Source organism: Populus trichocarpa, chromosome 8, assembly GCF_000002775.5.
Source record: "Populus trichocarpa isolate Nisqually-1 chromosome 8, P.trichocarpa_v4.1, whole genome shotgun sequence".
NCBI classification, from domain to species: Eukaryota; Viridiplantae; Streptophyta; class Magnoliopsida; order Malpighiales; family Salicaceae; genus Populus; species Populus trichocarpa.
Genome location: NC_037292.2, coordinates 1,389,514 through 1,409,407, shown reverse-complemented (window position 1 = coordinate 1,409,407; position 19,894 = coordinate 1,389,514). Strand labels below are relative to the sequence as shown.

The 19,894-nt window shown below is 36.9% G+C and overlaps 3 protein-coding genes across 9 annotated transcripts; 1 reads left to right on the top strand and 2 right to left on the bottom strand.

The window, feature by feature from the left end:
• Window positions 1-1,270: 1,270 nt before the first annotated feature.
• LOC7494905 (uncharacterized) lies at window positions 1,271-4,029 on the top strand. Its single transcript, XM_002311939.4, has 7 exons — window positions 1,271-2,030; window positions 2,242-2,374; window positions 2,466-2,519; window positions 2,605-2,696; window positions 2,878-3,125; window positions 3,222-3,395; window positions 3,519-4,029. Exons 1-7 carry the CDS (start codon window positions 1,426-1,428, stop codon window positions 3,614-3,616), a joined length of 1,404 nt encoding a protein of 467 aa, XP_002311975.3. The 5' UTR covers window positions 1,271-1,425; the 3' UTR covers window positions 3,617-4,029.
• An 85-nt stretch (window positions 4,030-4,114) lies between these two features.
• Window positions 4,115-15,048, bottom strand: LOC18101319 (phosphatidylinositol-3-phosphatase myotubularin-1). Of its 7 annotated transcripts, none has more exons than XM_052455328.1 (20): window positions 14,842-15,041; window positions 14,664-14,744; window positions 14,266-14,340; window positions 13,976-14,047; window positions 13,297-13,366; window positions 12,685-12,734; window positions 12,037-12,326; window positions 11,803-11,876; window positions 11,663-11,726; window positions 10,953-11,018; window positions 9,893-9,992; window positions 9,677-9,790; window positions 8,672-8,841; window positions 7,990-8,074; window positions 7,654-7,875; window positions 7,072-7,131; window positions 6,870-6,934; window positions 5,464-5,743; window positions 4,666-5,185; window positions 4,115-4,583 (listed from the first exon to the last, which is right to left on the bottom strand). In XM_052455328.1, the coding sequence occupies exons 1-20, from the start codon at window positions 14,947-14,949 to the stop codon at window positions 4,573-4,575; spliced, it is 2,577 nt and encodes an 858-aa protein (XP_052311288.1). In that variant the 5' UTR covers window positions 14,950-15,041; the 3' UTR covers window positions 4,115-4,572. The 7 variants fall into 7 exon arrangements, 6 of the variants coding, with proteins under 6 accessions (XP_052311288.1, XP_006379483.3, XP_024463579.2 ...); XM_006379421.3 differs by having other exon boundaries at window positions 4,115-4,590; window positions 4,670-5,185; window positions 14,842-15,039; XM_024607811.2 differs by having other exon boundaries at window positions 4,115-4,590; window positions 4,670-5,185; window positions 14,664-14,738; window positions 14,842-15,039.
• A 1,318-nt stretch (window positions 15,049-16,366) lies between these two features.
• Window positions 16,367-19,815, bottom strand: LOC7494903 (protein PSK SIMULATOR 1). Its single transcript, XM_002311008.4, has 2 exons — window positions 19,628-19,815; window positions 16,367-18,784 (listed from the first exon to the last, which is right to left on the bottom strand). Exon 2 carries the CDS (start codon window positions 18,766-18,768, stop codon window positions 16,966-16,968), a length of 1,803 nt encoding a protein of 600 aa, XP_002311044.1. The 5' UTR covers window positions 18,769-18,784; window positions 19,628-19,815; the 3' UTR covers window positions 16,367-16,965.
• Between the last annotated feature and the right edge of the window lie 79 nt (window positions 19,816-19,894).

Below are 19,894 nucleotides of genomic sequence, written 5' to 3'. Positions count from 1 at the left end.
ATTAATGACCATGTAAGTTTTCAGTGACCCTACAATTTATAACATTTAAATTAATAACTTCTAAAAAAAACAAATCTAAAACTTTACCTACACCACCTCATGTTGTCTCATGCAAGTTTTAGAATTGTCAGTTGCCTATCTTTTCAAAAGAAACATAGTGGTAACTTTGGGTCTTGTTTTGTCCGAATCCCTTGTAACGAGAGACAATGCTGATCTTGATAACATGTTCCTTTGCCACGAGACCATTTTTTTTCCCACTTCGATCTCTACTGTGAATCAAGTAAATCAAATCCAATGATATTTTTTATTTTTAATATTATCAAATAAAATAATTTAAAAAATTAATTTAAAACAAATCAAAATCAAAATTTTACAAAACCTTAGCTGAACGCTGCCCCCAAACATGCTGATAGACGTCGGTTCACTTTCTGTTGATGTTGGATTCTTGGTGAGAAGTCAAGCACTTGTCATTATATCATTAATGTATATAATTTGTTTTGGTGTTTTAAAAATATTTTTTAAAAAGATTTATATTTTTATTTATTTTAAATTAATATTTTTTTAATATTTTTAGATTATTTTTAAAAAATAAAAAGATATTATTTTAATATATTTTTAAGTAAAATTTTCTTTAAACTTGAAAGCTGAAAGAGCAACGTTGGGAATTTGTATCAAGGAAATGGGGAGTTTTTGCACGATGTCTGTGAGGGAATTTCGGAGTTTTGAGTGCCTAATATTTCAAAAATGAAATTGGTTTTCCATGGTCATGCTTTCAAAAACACAAGGGCAGCTTGCTGAAACTATTAATTTTATGGACCTCTTAATTCAATTGTGATGATTTGTAATTAGATTTGAGACATGGATTTTCTCTCACTGTAATCATCCCAAGTTTATAATATACTGTATAATAAAAATAAAAGCAATTTTAATTTATTAACTTTTTATCTCTTGTAATTTAAATTATTAAATATAAAATTAATGATGAGTTTTGAAAGATGAGTACCGTCTTATTATGGAATCAAGAATCAAAACCAGACTTAAACTGTTAAATATAAAATTAATGATAAGATTTGAAATATAAACATCGTCTAATTGAAATCTACTTAAAACAGATTTAAAATAACTCACATATATACATATAATTTAACATTTTAATGTATTTCTAGTTTTCACAATTTAACTATACTTTTAAATAAAAAATATTTTAAAAAAAACAACTTTTAAAAGTGTTATTTAATCTCTACTCTAAGCACATACGTTACGTTACTTACTCTCTTGTTTAAACGGATCCGTTACACCATCCGTGATTCAAATCCCCATCTAAAACCTAACCCCTCGCTCCGTCACCCGTCCCTCTAACGTCGTCTTCCCAACATCATCTGCTTCACCCCCAAATCGAAATCTTAACCCTAACCCTAATTTCCAATGGCCACCGACGATTTCCCCCTCATCGACGAGCCACCTCCTCACCCTCCAACGCGCCACCCATATTCCGTCACAACCACCGGTGATTACTACTACTCCGATCACGACAAATCCGCGGCCACACCGTCCTCGAAACGCAACCAGCAAAACCACTACTACAACAACAACAAGAGATCGAAATCAAACAGCATCACGGAGATAGAATCTTGTGATTACCGTGATTACAGGAAGGATAGAGAGGAATGGAGCGATGCGGCGATATCGTGTTTGTTAGAGGCGTATACGGAGAAGTATAATCAGTTGAATAGAGGGAATTTGAGAGGGAGGGATTGGGAGGAAGTAGCGGAAGCGGTGAGTGAGAGAGGAGGGAGTAATAAGAAGAGTGTGGAGCAGTGTAAGAATAAGATTGATAATTTGAAGAAGAGGTATAAAGTGGAGTTACAGAGGATTAGTGGGAGTGGGAGCAGTTGGCATTGGTTTAAGCATATAGAGGCTATTATGGGGAATGCATGTAATGGGAAGAGTGGTGGTGGTGGAGAGAGTGATGGTGGCGGTGGTGGAGGGAGTGGTGGGAATGTTAATGCGGCGGTTAAGCAAGTTAAAAGGTAGTGTCTTGTTTCGGTCTTGTGTTCAGGTTGTGAAAGTTTGGATTTTTACAGGTGTTCTTGTTTGTTTGGCAATGCTTGATCATGCAGATTTCGAAACTTGATTATTGGATTTCGGTTAAAGTAGCCAGGTGGTTCTGGAATGGTATGACATGGTGCTGGAGGATCTTGCTACGACTGACTGATCTTTTGTGTTAACGTTTATATGCAGGTATACATCTGGCAGTGCTGCATTTGCTAATACTCTCAAAACTAAACCAGTGCCAAATTTAAAATGGCGGAGAGTGGTGTTTAAAATAAGTGGTTCTGCATTGGCTGGGAATTGCCAGAATATTGATCCTAAGGTGCAAGATTCAGTATTTGGATGATTATAGTATGTTTGGACACTGATGATATCGGGAATATGCAAGCTAAATTGCCTTCTTTTATTTCTAGGTAGCTATGCAGATTGCTCGGGAAGTAGCAACAGCTAGCCGCGGTGGACTGGAGGTCTTGCCCTATTCCTTTTCCTTGTTGGTTTTCTGCAACGCTAATTCAAATTGCAAGATTGCTTACTCGTATGTGGTTTTTATAGATTGCTATTGTTCTTGGAGGTCGCAATTTCTTTTGTGGAGACTCATGGATATCTGCTACTGGCTTAGAGAGGCCTACTGCGTATCAAATCAGGTAATTCACCATACTCCTAGAGCTTGTATTGCATCACCATACTCCTAGAGCTTGAACATTATCTATGTTCGCCTTTACAAGTAGCTTGTATAAATAGCTTATAGCTTTCTTTGCAGTCTTCATCCTAAACTTAATATATTGCTAGTTTTTGACAATATGGTAACTTATGATGTAATGTCAGCATGATGGCAACAGTTATGAATTCAATATTGCTTCAATCAGCTTTGGAGAAGCATGGTGTTCAGGCTCGTGTGCAAAGTGCATTCGCAATGCCAGAGTTAGCTGAACCTTATAGCAGGCAACGGGCCATCCGGCATCTTGAGAAAGGAAGAGTTGTCATATTTGGTGGTGCTGGGGCTGGTGCTGGTGCTGGTGCTGGAAATCCACTATTCACTACTGACACCGCAGCAGCTCTGAGAGCTTCAGAGAGTATTCCCCTCCTGCTTGCTTTTATTATATCTTGTGTTCTGCTGTTTACTGGAAATCTTGATGCGTGTTTTTTTTATAATGTTTTTTGGTTATCAGTTAATGCAGATGCGCTCCTTAAAGGTACCACTAATGTTGATGGTGTCTATGATAATCATGCTGGTAACAGCAATGCAATACTGGATCACATATCATTCAGAGAGGTGGTTTCCAGGGGTGTTACCTCAATGGACATGATGGCAATTACTTACTGTGAAGAGAATGGAATTCCTGGTATGTAATGATTTTCCTATACTCATTTGCTCTTGCTATATCAGCCTCTCTCGCATAGTTGCATTCTCCCATTCCCACATCTTACCTTGCTAATGCTGCGTGCTCTCTCCCTGTCATGTATAGTGGTCATCTTTAATTTGCTCGAGCCTGGGAATATCTCAAGAGCATTATGTGGAGACCAAGTTGGCACTTTGATTGATCAAGCAGGAAGGATTAGTTAACGCATATGGATTCTTGCTTACGCCTCTAAGATTGATGCTAGTTAAATGATGCATCAAAACCATTTAACTATAATCTAATTATGGGCACCAGCTCACAAGCACTGGAGACTGGCAGTGGCAAAACCCATTTGGCATTAATTCAGAGCTGCTGCCTGCAATAAATGAGGCGGGCAGGAGGATTTTGCTATACAACTCTTACCAGGGTTTGGTTACTCGGGCAGGTGGTGAATAAACGTGGAATGCACAATGCTGCTTCACTGTGACAAATAATTTTCTTCCTAGTGTTGTATCCTGTGTAAATTTTTCCGTTTTTCATAACGATAAACAAAGCAGGGGAGATGGCATCACATGATGTATATAACGATTATTCATTTATAGTGATTGTTAAAAGGGAAGAGATGTTTCAGTTTCAACGAGGTAGCCGTGGAAGTGTGATGATCCATTTGGGTCTCTTAGTTTTGAGGGGATTCTAACGCGTCGGAAGGAAGAAATGAAATATGGGCAACACCAGAACATGGCGATTAATTTATTACGAACAAAATCACATGTTATATGAATCTTGCTATGTACATGTATGGTTATAGATAAAAACAATGTCTGACCAGCTTGTTTGAACATAATAAAGTCACATGTTATATGAAATATGGGCAACAAACTGTTCTTATTGAGGGAGAAAACTAGCTACGATGATGACAATAGCAGGATGAAAAGCTGACCTCTTCGATATAAATCAGCCTTCACTGCAGCACTTCATGCTTGCTCTTTTATGCTCTTTTGTGTGGGATTTCTTATTATGTTTCCAATGAATGACTATGCTAAGATGTTGTGCTACTAACTCTACATTCTCTGTATGAACAGTCCCGATACCAAAATCTGAGGTTTCTGCACCAACCCTATGCCTGTGTTGCTTGAGAGCTCAAATAAATCTCAAACTTCTTCTGGCAAAGCTTTAAACTCTATTTACCTCCTTCCATCTATGAAAAACCTCAACCAATTATATGGAGAATTGATGGATAAATCAATGTGCATATAATAGAGTTATAAGGTACTCACTGTCTTAAAATAACCTTCGTATATAGAAAGACTATCGAGTGCCTCATAGTCTGCCTTCACCCCAATAAACTGACTAGCTAGTTGAGCACAACCAGCATCTGGCCACCTGCAGCCTCCATCTCTTGTGCGTAATGGGCATAAAGTATCGCACACTCGACCAAATGGATTATTGGAAACAACATCATCTGCCGCTACTGAAATGGAAACTGATAGATCTGACTTATCTTCATGTTGGACAATACCAACAGATTCTCTTGTAGAAGGAGAAAACACAGATTTCTGTGAATTTTTCACAGGGCTGGTCTCGATATCAACAGTAGTATCACCACCACTAGCATAATGAACTTTGCATCCCAATGATTGTATGGCTCGCTTTATGGCTGCAGTTTCCTTGCTGGCCCTCTTGGCCAAGGCCATAGCAGAGCTACTGAGCTGCTTCTCATTCCGTAATTCTGCAGACAATGACTCCACAACAATTGCAGTTTCTTTAGCTTTCTTCTCAGCCCCTTCTTTTGCCTGGTTATTAATTTGACAGGAAGTAGGGATTTAATAAAAAAAAGCAGACTTGTAAACATCATGAAATAAAATGAAAGGAAAAGTAAGCCACCGCTGGCCATATGTCACTAGGTTTCTGCATAATGATGCCCTCAAAGACAGCAAGAGAGAGATTGAAAGAACATAATACTATAACCCAACAGTCTAGGAAAAATCATATCAGCCTACATGACTGCAAAAGGTCATGTTTTAGTGTGAAAATATTGTACTGGTTCAGTAGAAGGAAAGCAGTTCATTACCTTCTGTAGTTTGGAGAATTTTATAGACATTATCCGACATTGAGCTTCAAGCTCCCCAGCTTGGGCTTCTGAAGGACAAGCCCACCGAAGGTGGAATTGGGGCCACAGTGTTGGGGCTAAGGCTGCTGCTGGAGGTAACAATGGACCATTATGTTTCAGAGGACTGTAAAAAGGGTTACAGTGCACATGAGACCTTCCTTCTGAAGAACGCAGATCGGCCAAATAAGCCCACAAGCACCCACAAGCTTCAGAAATACCAACTTGCTGCCTTTCCTTCTCACTGAAAATTTAGATTAAGCACCCAGAAAGAGGAATTTTAATGCTTCCAAAACAATTGGAGTAAAACAAAAAGGAGCCATTACATGCTAGAGAGGTTAGAGTAAACAGAAAGGGTTCTCCAGACACAGTATCCTAGTGTTCAGCATTTATGCATAAAGTTGTCCCTTTGTCAGCCTTAAACAGGAACCAAGTTCTAATCCAGCCTAAGAGGTTTATGATGCAGTCAGTATATGAAACGGTAGCCAAGAAAACATGCATGCCCACAAGGATCATAAATTTGTGTGTCATCACTTGTTATGCTAAGGAACTACCAATTTTATGACAAGAGGGAGAAGAGTTGACCACTTGAACTGAGCTTTGAAAAGAATAATGAACTGTTATAAAACCAAACGCCCATGAATATGACATTCCAACATAAATGCATCACATGCTACGGACAAAAAGCTACTAGATCGTCTCTTTATTTTTGGGAAGATGAAGAGAATGCAAAGAGAAACATTCAACAGCTGATAGTGCATACCACAGATATCCAATGACAACACATATATCACGTGTTTGTGAGAAGATGCAACAATGTCATTCGACATCATTTTGATCATGCGGGATATAAATGGCAGGATAAATCAGTATGGTGCATCTACAAGGGTTGATAGGTCCAGCAAGATTGAATATTCGTGGCACAATCCTTTTACCACTGAGTTTGCTACAGTGGTTGGTCACTTGTGGCATAAGAGATTATATTTCTTGTAGCCTATTTCAGGACATTGATGCATTTTCATCTTAATTTTTCTAAATTTTTAACTTAATCAATTTTTTCTGTCCAGAGATGATACTACAGATGATCTGTCACCCTTGAATATAAAAGGAAATTAAGCAGCTCTTCTTTCTCCTAGTTTCTAGTTTACACAAAGATTTGCTGAATCAATGCTTGTCTCCAGATATTACAATTTTTAGCAACCAATCTAGAATTGAGATTGAAAATTAAGGTTCTTGACTGCTCCAAAATAAATATATCAGCAGCTAATCCATGTAGCATGGACAGATCAAGTGAAGGCATGGCAGAAACCACAGGCCTTAATCTATTTAAGATATTCATATGTACAAGTTAAGAAGAAAAACGGAATCACCTGTTGCAGAAGAAGTTACCGAAACGACATGAAAGGACACAGTCCAACAAGTCCACCAGGAAAGCCTAAGTCATCATACAATACACTAGTCAGCAAAAAGTTTGTGATAAACCAGTTTCTTTGAAACATATTTTGTCTCAACAACTAACTTCTAATGAAAACAAGAAAATGAGTATCATTACAAGAAAAGAAAATCACATACCGAGGAGAACTCGAAAGCAAAGGGATACATCCGCAATAATTGAGAAACACAATCAATCCACTGCAGAATACATCGGCAATTCATAGAACTTAGCAAAGACCATCTTACACAACAAATTCTCAAATTTACTTGGGCTGAATATAATAGAGGGCATTCAAACAGCTAGGTAATTATTATAACTATTATTTAGGGTTTTTAAGTAGACTTTCTTAACAATACTCCGACCATACTCACCTTCAATCCAATCCTTCTAGTAGACTCTATAATTGCCTGAAGATCCTATGATTGCACTCTTTCCCTCGCATCTCTAGCTTATGCCCCAGCATAAGGCAATAAATTTTTTAATGCATTTGGCACATAAATGCAACAATAAACCCAAGTAATCATTTTTTCCTGCTGCTTTCATCACACAGAAAGGAAGGGGGGCCAAACAATTGTTGAACTTGTTCGCAAGGAGCTTGAGGCACAACTACTATGGTAATCCCTACTGATTTGGATTGCCAATAATAATAATCATGAAAGCCAGTTGGTACTTGATTCCTAAAATCAAGTTAATAAGAGCATGCATAAAACAACATTAACCTGCAAAAATATGGGTGACTGCTGGTTCTGTGCATGAGAAGAACTAGGAGTTGGTGGCGCAAATGATCCCGATGACTGACACATGGGTGGCAATGGAAAACTCCCAACAGAAGATTGCCTACATAAATCAGGAGGTCTTCCGCTGCTCCCAGATACAGTTGGCATGCCCCCACGCTCAGCAAATGGATGACCAAATGCTAGCCAGTCTTTTTCAATGAGTGCCTGGATGGAAATGAGATATTCCAGAATTTTTTGTTCAAATGTAAAGTCACATCTTAAGCATATAAAAAGAACAATACACGACCAATAAAGGGGTCCAATAGTAGAAGAAAATACCTGAAACCCTGTGAATGTCCGATAGTATGGGTCGAGCAACAAATTAGCAAGTGCAACCAGCTGACTCGTTCTATCCCATCCATCACTAGACAAATAGAATGAAAGACAAGAACTCAGCAAATGCAGAGGCTCTAAAAGAAAAGCAGGAAATTGAAAACAGAAAGAAAGGCAACTTTTTTCTGATGGAAAATTTTGCTGAGCTGAAATGCTTCCTAGATGATTCAGCTATTCTTTTTTCTGCTCTGATATAAAGTCGAATAACAGTGGGCCATGAGTCTGGTAGCAGGCAAATGACCTGCCAAGTTCGCATATAAAACCATGATCTGCTAGGCAATAATACCAAGATTTTTCTGCTAAACAGTCTGAGAAGCTCTATCCATGTGATTACACAGTGAGGAAGGGTAGATGTGAGATCTACCAAAAGAAAGCCTGATTTGGAATCGAAGCAGGTGTATGTAATTAATATTTGATTCTGTGTTAGATTATCAGCACAAGAATAGAAACAAAAAATAGACTAACAGCATATTGAAATAGAAATTACAAATCAAAAGGGAAAAAAGAGGCCATATAGTGAGCAGCACATTAAAAATCTTCAGGTTTCATCACAGTGGCAACAGAATAGAAATGATTCTTTCCAGTTGTTACAAAGATTAATAGAAGACACAGGGTCAAGATATCTGACCTGCAATGTACAAGTACTGATGCTGATTCCAAAGCAACACGAGCAGCAATCCAAGCTGAACCAGCCAAGACACTTTGAACATGTATTAACCAACCACTATCACCGAGGGTTGAAACAGAGGCAGACATATTGCTGAGATTGCCTCCACCCCAGGTCCAACCACCATGTCTCTGCAAGCGAAATATGGTATGAACAAATAGAGATATTAACAACCACTGGAAACATATTGTTTCTGCTGAAGCCTAGGAAACATAGCAAGTGTTTTAGAGCTATTAGGTAACCAGTCAAAGATTGATGCTATAAATTAATTGAAAAAAATCCCAACTAAACATGAGGAGCACATTTGAGAAGATTGATTTATTTATTTAAATTTTGACTAGAGATTAAATCATTGATGCAATGATGTCAAGGTTAAGTTAGTTATATTGGCTTGTGTGCATCATTGGACAAGCACATAGGGCCCGAGGATGTCTGCATTATATAAGAGCTATATAATGAACAGGATGCTGTCTCCAAATATAAGTTGCTGCCAGATAGATAAATGAATACAAGTGAAGCTTTTCCTTTTTGCTTTTCTATTGAAGATGCACCCACAACAGCACAGGGAACTGAACATGAAAATTCTAGTCTTTAACCCAGAGACTCACACAGCAGCGCCATTCATAGAGGGCAATTCCAATCATTTAGTGATGGTAAAAATTGGGAAACATACCACACACCATCATGCATTACTTCTGTTACTATGTGTTCCTATATCTGATGTTATTCAAGGAAAAATTTCTAATGCCTCAACTATGTTTACCAAAAACTTGACAAATGGATAGATGCACATTCAAGTTGCACAAAATAATATGCCATCATTTTCTGCCTTTTGAGAATTGATATAAGCAGTACTAGGTTAAACCTTATCCAACAACAGAACTGCTTATAACATCTGATGTTAATGTACTAGTTTTCAACAGGCAAAGCAGCTGGTTTTTAAATTCCTAATGTTCATAGACTAACCAAGAGTGATAGTGTTCCATCTGATGAAGTGGTGCCATGAGCATCTAAGTAGTCCCTAAGCCGAGAAAGACTCTCTCTCATAGAATGTATGTTGTCTATCCCAAAGAAAACTACCTGATAACAGATAAAAAACAGGAATATGATATTAGTGAAAATAAGGCAGCAAAGTTGATGACTATGAGATACATAATTAGACAACTCAAACCTCTGACAAACCTCAGATTGAAAATAGTTGGATGATGATTCTGAGCCACCTCCCATTGCGACATTTGCTAAAGCATTTTTTCTAGGTCTTGCATCAGCAATGTATAACTTCCTGAAAAGAAAACACAAAGATTTGGCATTTTCCAGAGGTTTTGCTTCAGCAATTATATAACTTCCTGAAATGGGGAAAAAGGAGAGAGGACAAGAAGACAGGTGACTTTTTTAACAAATATTCATTTACTAAAACCGGAGCAAGAAAGAATAAGCAAAGAAATGAGAACATGAAATCTAAAGAAACAACAGGCGTATGAAATCTAAAGAAACAACTGGCATATAGCCTAGCATAAAATGCATGTCATGTCAATCAATGAACATTAAGAGTGTAATTCAGGTGTATTAACAAATTTCATTTTTATCAAAAGAGAAATCAGAGTTACACGACAACAAGGAACCTAACAAGAGAAGTGCTCATTTGGTCCAGACCTACTGTTTGGAAAATTTGCACCATTGACAAGAAATCATAAATAAAAATAAAGGCCACACTATTTCAATAAAAGACTCACAGCTAAGTTTCAAGGCTTCAGCCCCAGTACAATGATTAGGATTTCCCACCTCAAAAGGGAAATGTCTCCTCCATACCTGTCTGTGAGCCATGAGTGATAAAAATTTAAACACTATGCCGCATAATCACTTGCTTTAATCATCAAAGCTATGGGCCCAAGTCTCTCCACCAAATCTATTTTAGAGTACCCTAAAAACAAACATTCTCCAGCCATTTCCAGATGAGATGCAAAACTGGAATCCTATCACTATAAGGACTGCATTTTAAGAAAAAAGCGAAAGAGAAGTAATACCATGATTGAGGTTTCAAAACTCGGTAGATTGATATACATTTCAAAAAAATTCATCACCCAAGGTATTAAGAGCAATACATAGCAAGTCTGTGTAGATACTTCTTAACAACTAAGAAAGTCAAGTTAGAACATAAAAAAGAAAATGGTGCAAACATGAAAAACACAAACAATGAGAACAGCTCAGCCAAAACAAAAGGAATCAATTTGAATAAAACTACCTCCGCCTTTTTTTCTCATCACCAAGTTGAGAGCAAAGTTCTGCAACAAGCTTTTCATCTGTGTTGCTGCATGCATATACATTGATGGGAATCAGTCATATATCAAGCAACAGATGGCAAAAGAAAAATCAAGTACTTACCTTCCAAACCTCAAAATATAAGATATCAATGGATCCCAGGAACAAAAACAAATAACAGGTGTTGCGTAAAAGAATCAAAATGGTCTGGCACTTTCTGGTATTATGGGCCATGATTCGAAAATCATACCCATAAAGGATTTTACAATCATTGCAGCCGTCTTGGGCTTGCATTTCAAATGTTTTTGTTCTTTTAGCTTGGAAACTGTTGTTAAAATCACGTTCAGGATGCTATATGCTAGAGTTTTGACAGCCTAATTAGATAATAAAATATATCTTGCATGAATTTTAAGGTATCTCTATTCATGTTAAATATTAGAAATTAAATCTCTAATGAAATTATTTGAAATCCGCAGAATAAAAACACCTTGCTAAAATTTATCATCAATCATGCCATAACTATTTTGTATATGACTAAAGTTTTTGAAATGCATGCAACACCATAGCCACAATCACAAACGCACTTCAATTGAAGACCAAAATCCCAGCACTGTATCTACAACAGGCATAATTTTTGCATAGCAATGTGTTTTAAGTTCATTGAAAGGAAATTAAGTGGGCAGATCAAACTACCTCCTCATATTCATCATCAGACCAACTAAGGGTTGGGATGAACGTGCAAGGACTGCTCCAGTTTCTACAATGCCACACACATCAAGACATCATAACACAACTTGTGATGAACAAAATAACTAAATTTCAGTTTTTCATACCGGGATGACACCAAGAAACTACAGGTAAACGACCCTTGGAACGAAAGTTGGATGCCTGGATCACTTCTTCATCACTAGTAACAAATATAAGGTTATTAGCTGTAAATCTTCGGCAAGAGTCAGGCCAGACAAAAACTATTTTCGAGTCAAACTAGAAGTAAGGGTCTCGAACACGTTTTCACTTTCCCCTCTTTTCCCCAATTTTACAATGCAGTAAGAATCTTAATGTTTTACCTGATTGATTTTGGAACAATCAAGGCAAAAGGGTAACTTGGGCACATTATGTAGTTGGAATTTACATTACAGATTCTCCACAGCTCATTAGACATTGTATATGACCCATTGTCGATCATATCCATTGATGCCCTACAAAGGCCTTTTCCTAGAAGACGGAAATACTCATTCAACAAGCGTACTTTTGGGTTTGCATTAGTAAATTTGAACGGTCCACAGCTAAAAGCATAAAGATCCCAGAGTCTTGATGGTTTTGTGCACCTCAATAACCCATCATATATGGCCCGTCTCTGCATAAGAAAAGGCAAGTAACTTAAAACATGTCAGGTGTGATGACCCAATCCACCATTTTGAACCCATCCAATCAAATCTTTCCTCAGTTGATTTTAAAATATAAACCCTCAAAATCCCTGATTTCTGATTCTTAGCCCACAAAAAAATAAAAAACATAGGCAGATCAGAAGATTATTCTCAATCTCAACTACATCTTTTTAACCCCCAACCAAGCAAAAATCAAAATCATGAACTCCATATTTCTTTATAACAGCATAAATCTTGCAAATGAAAAAACAAAATCCATCTGTAAGTGATCATAGTTTGGAGGAAAAACAAGAGCTGAAGCAAGAAGAGATAGCAGCTAAAGTTAACCTGCTTTGTTTTGGACCGGAAACCAAAAACAACAATTCTCATATCTTTCCCTGCAAAATACAAGAACCAATAATTCCATTAGCATTCTCACTAAAGAGGACCAGGGCCAATTATATCATCAAAATAACAATCACCAACAATATTCAAGAGAAAGAAAGCAAAAGAAAGCAAAAGAAACCATTAGCAAGCAGCAATACCCAGATCCATTGTTCTGATAACTGCCTACTTCAAAGAAACCTTGCTTGTTCAGAAATAAAAATATATACTGAAAATCTCATGCCTTAATGCAACAGACATACTTTAATTTTATCAATCAAGCTAACCAGCATCTATAAACTTCCTCTTTGGCAACTACCCTCACTAGGAAACAACCACATTACCCCCTCCAGAATCTGCCACCATCTCTATTACTGTCATAAATTTAACTTATTGATTGAATTCTGAATCATCAAAGTGAAATAAAAGTAACATCATCACCCGTACAAATGTCAAATATGTCCCAAAGTTCTATCTTCCAAAGACAAACTACAAATCTATTGTAAATCCCACAAAAAAATAATAACTGGTAAAAAATGTTAAGAAATAGTAAAACAAACACTTCAAAGGGCGTACCAATGACTTGGAGAAATCGCTGTGATGGAGTCTTCTCAGAATGACGAGGGGCTGATTGATTTTTTACAACCTTCATACATTCCACAAAGTAACAAATATAAGACAAGCAAAAAACAATAATCAATTAACATGTGTTATGGGTGGCCAAGCCAAAACAACTCCAAATTCATTAAGCTGAACAGGTGCCAATCAAAACCAAAGAAAAGTAATGGAGAAGATTTTCTAGCATGGATAAAGTTTAGCACATGCTAAAACAGAATAGTAAAAAGGATCCATGTTGCTGACCCCAATTAATTTGGGGTTGAGGCTTAAATTGAGTTGAGTGATAAAAGATAAGAATTGAAACAGTGACATCATTTCAGATCATTAGCATAAGATTTTCAACCTAAATATTTCATGCACGGATGGAACTGAGGTAGCATACAACCTATTATCCTAACATTATTTTGCCATGTTTTCTGTCTGTGTGCCATCACCACATGGTTTGCGTGTAAGAGGTAAAGAATACATTTCAGAGCAAGGATCAGATCATCTTCACATAAAAAGTGAGGCACATGGCACAACATTATAATACATAAAATAACTCAATTAACAAATTAGTCACTCTCTCATCTCCTGTTACTTTTCTAACTTAACATCCCTTGGTGCTAAGAAATCCATGAGTTCAAGAATAACTTACCATTTTGCTGAACTTCTCAATTGTTGCTAGCGGAATTGTGCCAAGCGCAATAATATTTTCCGTTCCCTCACTCTTGAACAAGAGAAGAGAAAACAACATATAGTCAGTATTCTGTTGTGCATGCACAACATCATTTCCAGTGATGCAACCACAATTCCTTATCTCTTCTAACATACATGCTTAAATAAATTACAACAAATACGTTGCAGAATTGAAATCAGTACCATTCCATCATTTTATAAAAGAAACTTCACGAGGAATAGACAAAAACGAGAGAACACGCCACTCACCAGAAAAATAAGACGGAAATTAGTCACTATCAAGGTACCTGCCTCGTCAGTATTGATAAGAACAACACCGCGTCCCTGAAATCACGATTTGATCCATTTACCCAAAAGCGCAGAATATGAAGAAATTGAGGAGAAAGATTCATGTAAATAACCCTAGCCAGTTTTAGTAAGGGCACATTGTTCTAGTTTTATTTCATTTAAGCCATTAACGGTGATTTAACTATAATATCAAGCAAACTAGGGTTGGTTCTAAGAATCAAATTCCTCGATTCCTTTTCCATACGCGTAATATGTATTCGAATTCTAAAATTCCTAAAAGAAACTCTAACCAGGAATTAGAAATCAAGAAAAAAATCAAGATTTTAAAGAAATCAAAAAGAAGGAAGAAGAAATTCTACCTCGACAAGAACACGCTCTGCCTCAAGCAAGCACTTGTAATTAGCGTGATGCGAGACCGAGCGCGACGCCGGATGCTGCACCTAAGAAAGAGAGAATATGGTGAATAATTTAAATCGAGAGAATATGATGAATAATTTAACCTATCATTGAAATTTGAGAGGGAGAGATGTTTTGGACCTCGAGTTTGAACCAGTCGAGAGCGTCGTCCCAGCTACCTGTGCCTTCCATCCGCTCAGAATCGGAGGAAGAGTCTCTGAGCGACGTTGATCGCCGTGGCGCGGACATGCAGCGAACCGTTGAGAGAGCGAGTTTGAGAGTGTTCTGGAAAGAGACGTAGAAGTATGGGCTTACTTACCGTTCAAAGAACATGAATAGAAATATATTATCTCTGTTTGTTTGTTTTTAGGTTTAACAATTAATATTTATTATACATGCGTATAAAAAACAAATACCGCTGGATAAAGTAGAAAGAAGGAGTACTGTGTTGCTTCAAACACCCTTCTCTTTTTATTTTTTCTATTTAATTAAAATATAAAAATAATTGATTAACTTATTTAGCTTTCGTTGGTTACGAGGGTATCGTCTAATAATCCATAACTAATACATAAAGGCGCAAAATTCATAGCAAAACATTTGATTTGATAAAGATATTCTTAAATTTTATCAACCATCACATATACTAAAAGTAATTTATTTATAATTATTAAGCATAGTGTCTTAAGAATAATTAACTCTATATAAAAAAATATTTTTTTATATGACAATAAAATATTTATATCAATACTAATACTAATATGTAAATTCAAACCTTCTCTTATTAGAAAATAGAACAAAACATAAATACACTTCTTAAAATATAGTTTAATCTCGTTTTTCCAAATGTTATTATTTGTACATCAAATAAAACTACAAATGATACTATATAAGTTTCTTTATCACCCCTCACCTATATAGTATTTCGTTAACACTTTATTTTGACTGTAAAACCTCTAGAAAATTTAAAAAATAAGTCAATAAAAACCAATAATTAAGATTTAATAATAAATTTATGTTAAAGTTAATAAAAAATATTAATTATTAAATCAATTTAAGAAATTACCAAAATGGACCTTAATTATGGTTAGTAATATACATTTATGATTTTTTAATTTCTAACTATTAATTATTAAATCAATTTATAAAAATTAAGTCAAAAACATCAAATATATAATTAAATAATACACGTGAGAAGCGTGTGGCAAAAAAACTTATCGAGAGAAATAATTCAACTTTTGTTTCAATCCAACATTAGACCGACTATCTAATTTCTTTCATATGATCTCGCAACCAAAAAAACAAACCCTACAAACACTACAAGCATGGTAGAAAACAGGAACTGCAACGAGACCCAACAGAAAATGAACCAGTAATCACAATGAATTACGAGGAATACAGTGTGTGAATCCAAGTGTCTAGACAGAAACAAAGAACAACACTACAAGCATGGTGTCGGCATGGTAGAAAACAGGAACTGCAACGAGACCTGACAGAATATGAACCAGTAATCACAATGAATTACGAGGAATAATAGGAGGACCTAGACATGCCGTCTAGCACACAAATTATACAGGAAAAGATTGACAGCCATGAAAAGAACCCCAGGGTTGCATACAGTATGCTGTCTCGGAGGAGAAGCAATGTGCTTAATACCTGTCAAAGAATCTCATAATAATTTCCTCCAGAGCATGAATTGTATTGATGATTGAAAAACTTGAAAATGCCACAAACTAGCATGTTCAGGTGAAAATTTGGATCAGAAATTGCAACTGGAAGGGTGATTTACACATCAACATAGAATACCACACAGCCAAAAAAAGATGATATTGTTACATCTAGTGTAGTATTCCACAGCAAAAGTATGCTCAACCATCTATCTATCAACGATCCAAAACCTTACGTTGTAAATTTACAATTAACATAGGTAGGTATTGCTGACAAGTGTACAGAAATGACAAATCATTTGATAGCAGCTTGATTAATAAAGCTGAACTAGCTCTATGAGGAAGAAAATAGGAGACACCTTTTTCAATGGCGATAGGAGGAAGACCTCCATTCACAAAAGAAAAAATAGAACTAGTATATTGAATCTCAAACTACCCATCACGCATGGTGTCCATGTCCCCAGCTGAAAGAAAATGAATGACGTTCATCTTGTAACCCTAAAATGCCTCTGGACCTACCAGAATCTTCGCCCACATCAAATCCAGTCTAATGTGAGGTAACTGGATTGTGCTGATGATTGCCACAGCGTGGAAGAAAGTGTTACTTCTCTACCTCCAAGTATTCATCAAACACCCTGCTGCTAGCACACTCCTGCAAGGCCTTTGTATTGAGTTCTCGCCCAAACCTCCAAATGTAATTCAGACCAACCAGAAGCTCAGTTATTGCAGATTCTGTCTTTTCTTGATTGGCAAAGTAAAGAGTCTGTACCAGAAGCACATTGGTCCTAGAGACAAACGTTTGTTGCTCGTAACTTCGCTCCGACTGCCATCTAATCATATTATGAGCAAGTGGAGCCAACCATTCTAATATTGATGTCATTGCCTCGGTCCACTCTCCTGCAAGCACAGTATCGTATACTGGCGAGTCCAAGCTCTTGGAGTATGGCTTTAGCCTTTCCCTCAGAGCAGCTCTCACCCTTGCAGGTAACATATTGTACAAGTCATCTCTAGCATCGTGGCCAATCAAGTGAGGAGACGCAGCTAGCTTCTCAATTACAACAATAACATTTGCATAGTGCAATGCTAAAGCAGCACCACCAAGGGTTTCAGGAAGAGCTTGCAACAACTTATGCTGTGAACTGAAGATTGATGGACCAGTACGACTTACGTTTCCCAGAGGAAGATGGTCAGCATTACTTTCCCTGGCTCCCTTGAGGTTCCTAGAATGAACATCAGCAGAACTTAAGTAGCAATTGGCAACAGGAGAAGTGTTTGAAGCTACCATGCATCCTTTAAAAGGCCCCACTTGAGTCAACCGATTTGGTTTTGAAGGTGGTTTCCTTCCCAGAAAGGCAGGTGATTGAGGAGTCCACCAAGACTTCTTGCCAGTTTTAGTTATTCCAGAAATTGGGCCCGACTTTGTAGTTGGTCCCCCAAGTGGACCAGAAAAAAAGTTCAAGTTCCTGTTTTTTTCAGAAATAGGGCCTGACTTTGCGATTGAGCCACCAAGAGGACCTGAATAGAAATTATTTTTGCTGGATTTCAAAATTGGGCCAGAATTTGCAGTGAACTTACCAAGGGGGCCAGAAGAAAATCTAGGAAGAGTACTGTTCTCAGATGGATGAACTGAAGACTGCAGCAAAGCAGAAACTGACTGGCTACGATAAAAATAATCAGAATCCAGAGCTTTTGATTCCCCAGGGTAAACAGTTGAATCAATTCCGAACACATGGCTGATTCTTCTATATATAGTGAATAATGATCTTACTAAAAGGCGAACTGTATAATCATAAGTCTTATTCCAGAGTGAGATCTCCTTCAGATTCCTCACTTCGTGCTGCTTCCATACAAGTTTCTTCTGATAGTCAAGTAAATTATTTGGCTCGGGATCGCAACCCTTCATTCTCCTCACAGTCTGTTCGAGATCAGAAAGCATTTCCATCTCTTGGTACAGAGTAGAATTAACCGAAATAAACCGCTCCATCTTCTTAACTTTCTTATCCATCTTTTTCCATGAAAATCCCCACCCATATGGGTCAGCATGAATCTTGATCATTTCATCAAAAAGATGCTCGAAGCCCTTCAAACTAGGATCACTACATTTATTACCTATTCGGGCCACAGGCTTTGCAACATGTACCATACTTTCCATCATCTCCAAACAAATCAGACGACCAATGAAATCATCATCCTCAGCAATAAGTTTTTTTATACCCTCAGAACTCCCGATCTCTTCTCTCAACCTAGCAACCTGTTTATCACTCAATGAATGCCAAAGATGAACTAGCTTAGACATCAAGCTTGTAACTTCAAAGGCCAAAACTCCAACAACTGCCTTCTGAGGACCAGGTTCACGCTTCTGTGGAATCTTCCACAGACTACGAAACCAAGATTCTGCAACCATCTCTTACCCAGAGAGTCTGCCAAAAAAAAAAACGCAATAAAAAAAGGACAATAAGCCAAAAACGCACACCAAATCAATTGGATTTATAGATAATATCTACCAACGTGTCCTGATGGATCAATTCAATTATTAGCTGATAACAATAACAAAATAACTTTTAGTAAACACTAACTCAAAAATAAATGGAAAAAAAACTATTTTCTACTGAAAAAACAAGGATTGAATCAATCACTCGCTCTCTCAATGGCGTCACAGAATATATTTTTTAAAATTATTTTCCCCCGGTCATGAATCTGAGAATTCCATTTTCCTGAGACCAATAAATTTTAACCTTCATGCAGCTGATAGACAGAGAAAAATTAAACAACTTGATCTTCTACAATTCTCCTTTAAATTTTATAGGATCCACCTAACTCCTAATAACAAATCTCTCTCAAATACTAAAATCAACAAAAATCATAAAAAAAATGAATTCAAGACCATAAATTTAGTAATAATCAGCCAAAAGGGGGGGGAGGGATTGCAAGAGCATCAAGTGCTTTCACAAGAAACACAGACTAAAAATAGAAACTTGCAGCAGAAAAAAAATGGAAAAGTCATAAACAAAAATGACAACCTTCACACATAGCTACACCAGAGAAAAAAACTTTACACTATCCAGACCACCCAAAATCCAGCAAATCCAAACACTATACACCTTAAAGGACTTAACATTACATCCAAAAACAAACATATCCACACTCATCTCCATCTGGGCCGATCAAAAAACACAACAGAAGAAATGCAAAGCAGCCAGTACCATCAATTACACAGAAAAAATATTAAAAAAAACAACGAAAGTAAAGAAAAGAGAACTTACTGATCACATGAAAAGAAGGAAGAGAAGGGGGAATAATGCTGTGGAAGAGAGAAAAAGGAGAGAGGAAGCAGCTAGGAAACAGTAGTGACGGGAGACTAGTTTAGAGCCACATGGAGAGAAAGAAGAAAAGGAGAAAGAAGGCAGAAAGGAAATTGAAGAGAAAGAGAGAGAGACGGGAGAAAACGAGTGATATTAAAGATTAAAAGATCCCACTACAAATAATTATTATAGTTTAGTGCATCTTTTCTTTCACCATCCAGTCCCTTG

What these genes read in the sequence shown, in the direction of transcription:
- LOC7494905 (XM_002311939.4), top strand. Translation starts at nt 1,426, where the DNA reads ATGGCCACCGACGATTTCCCCCTCATCGACGAGCCACCTCCTCACCCT. An exon ending in CTAGCCGCGGTGGACTGGAG is followed by an intron (nt 2,520 to 2,604) that starts GTCTTGCCCTAT and finishes TGGTTTTTATAG; the next exon opens with ATTGCTATTGTTCTTGGAGG. An exon ending in TGAAGAGAATGGAATTCCTG is followed by an intron (nt 3,396 to 3,518) that starts GTATGTAATGAT and finishes TGTCATGTATAG; the next exon opens with TGGTCATCTTTAATTTGCTC.
- LOC18101319 (XM_006379421.3), bottom strand. Translation starts at nt 14,949, where the DNA reads ATGTCCGCGCCACGGCGATCAACGTCGCTCAGAGACTCTTCCTCCGAT. An exon ending in CAGAGCGTGTTCTTGTCGAG is followed by an intron (nt 14,341 to 14,663) that starts GTAGAATTTCTT and finishes TCGTGATTTCAG; the next exon opens with GGACGCGGTGTTGTTCTTAT. An exon ending in ATGGAACACTATCACTCTTG is followed by an intron (nt 8,842 to 9,676) that starts GTTAGTCTATGA and finishes TTTCGCTTGCAG; the next exon opens with AGACATGGTGGTTGGACCTG.
- LOC7494903 (XM_002311008.4), bottom strand. Translation starts at nt 18,768, where the DNA reads ATGGTTGCAGAATCTTGGTTTCGTAGTCTGTGGAAGATTCCACAGAAG.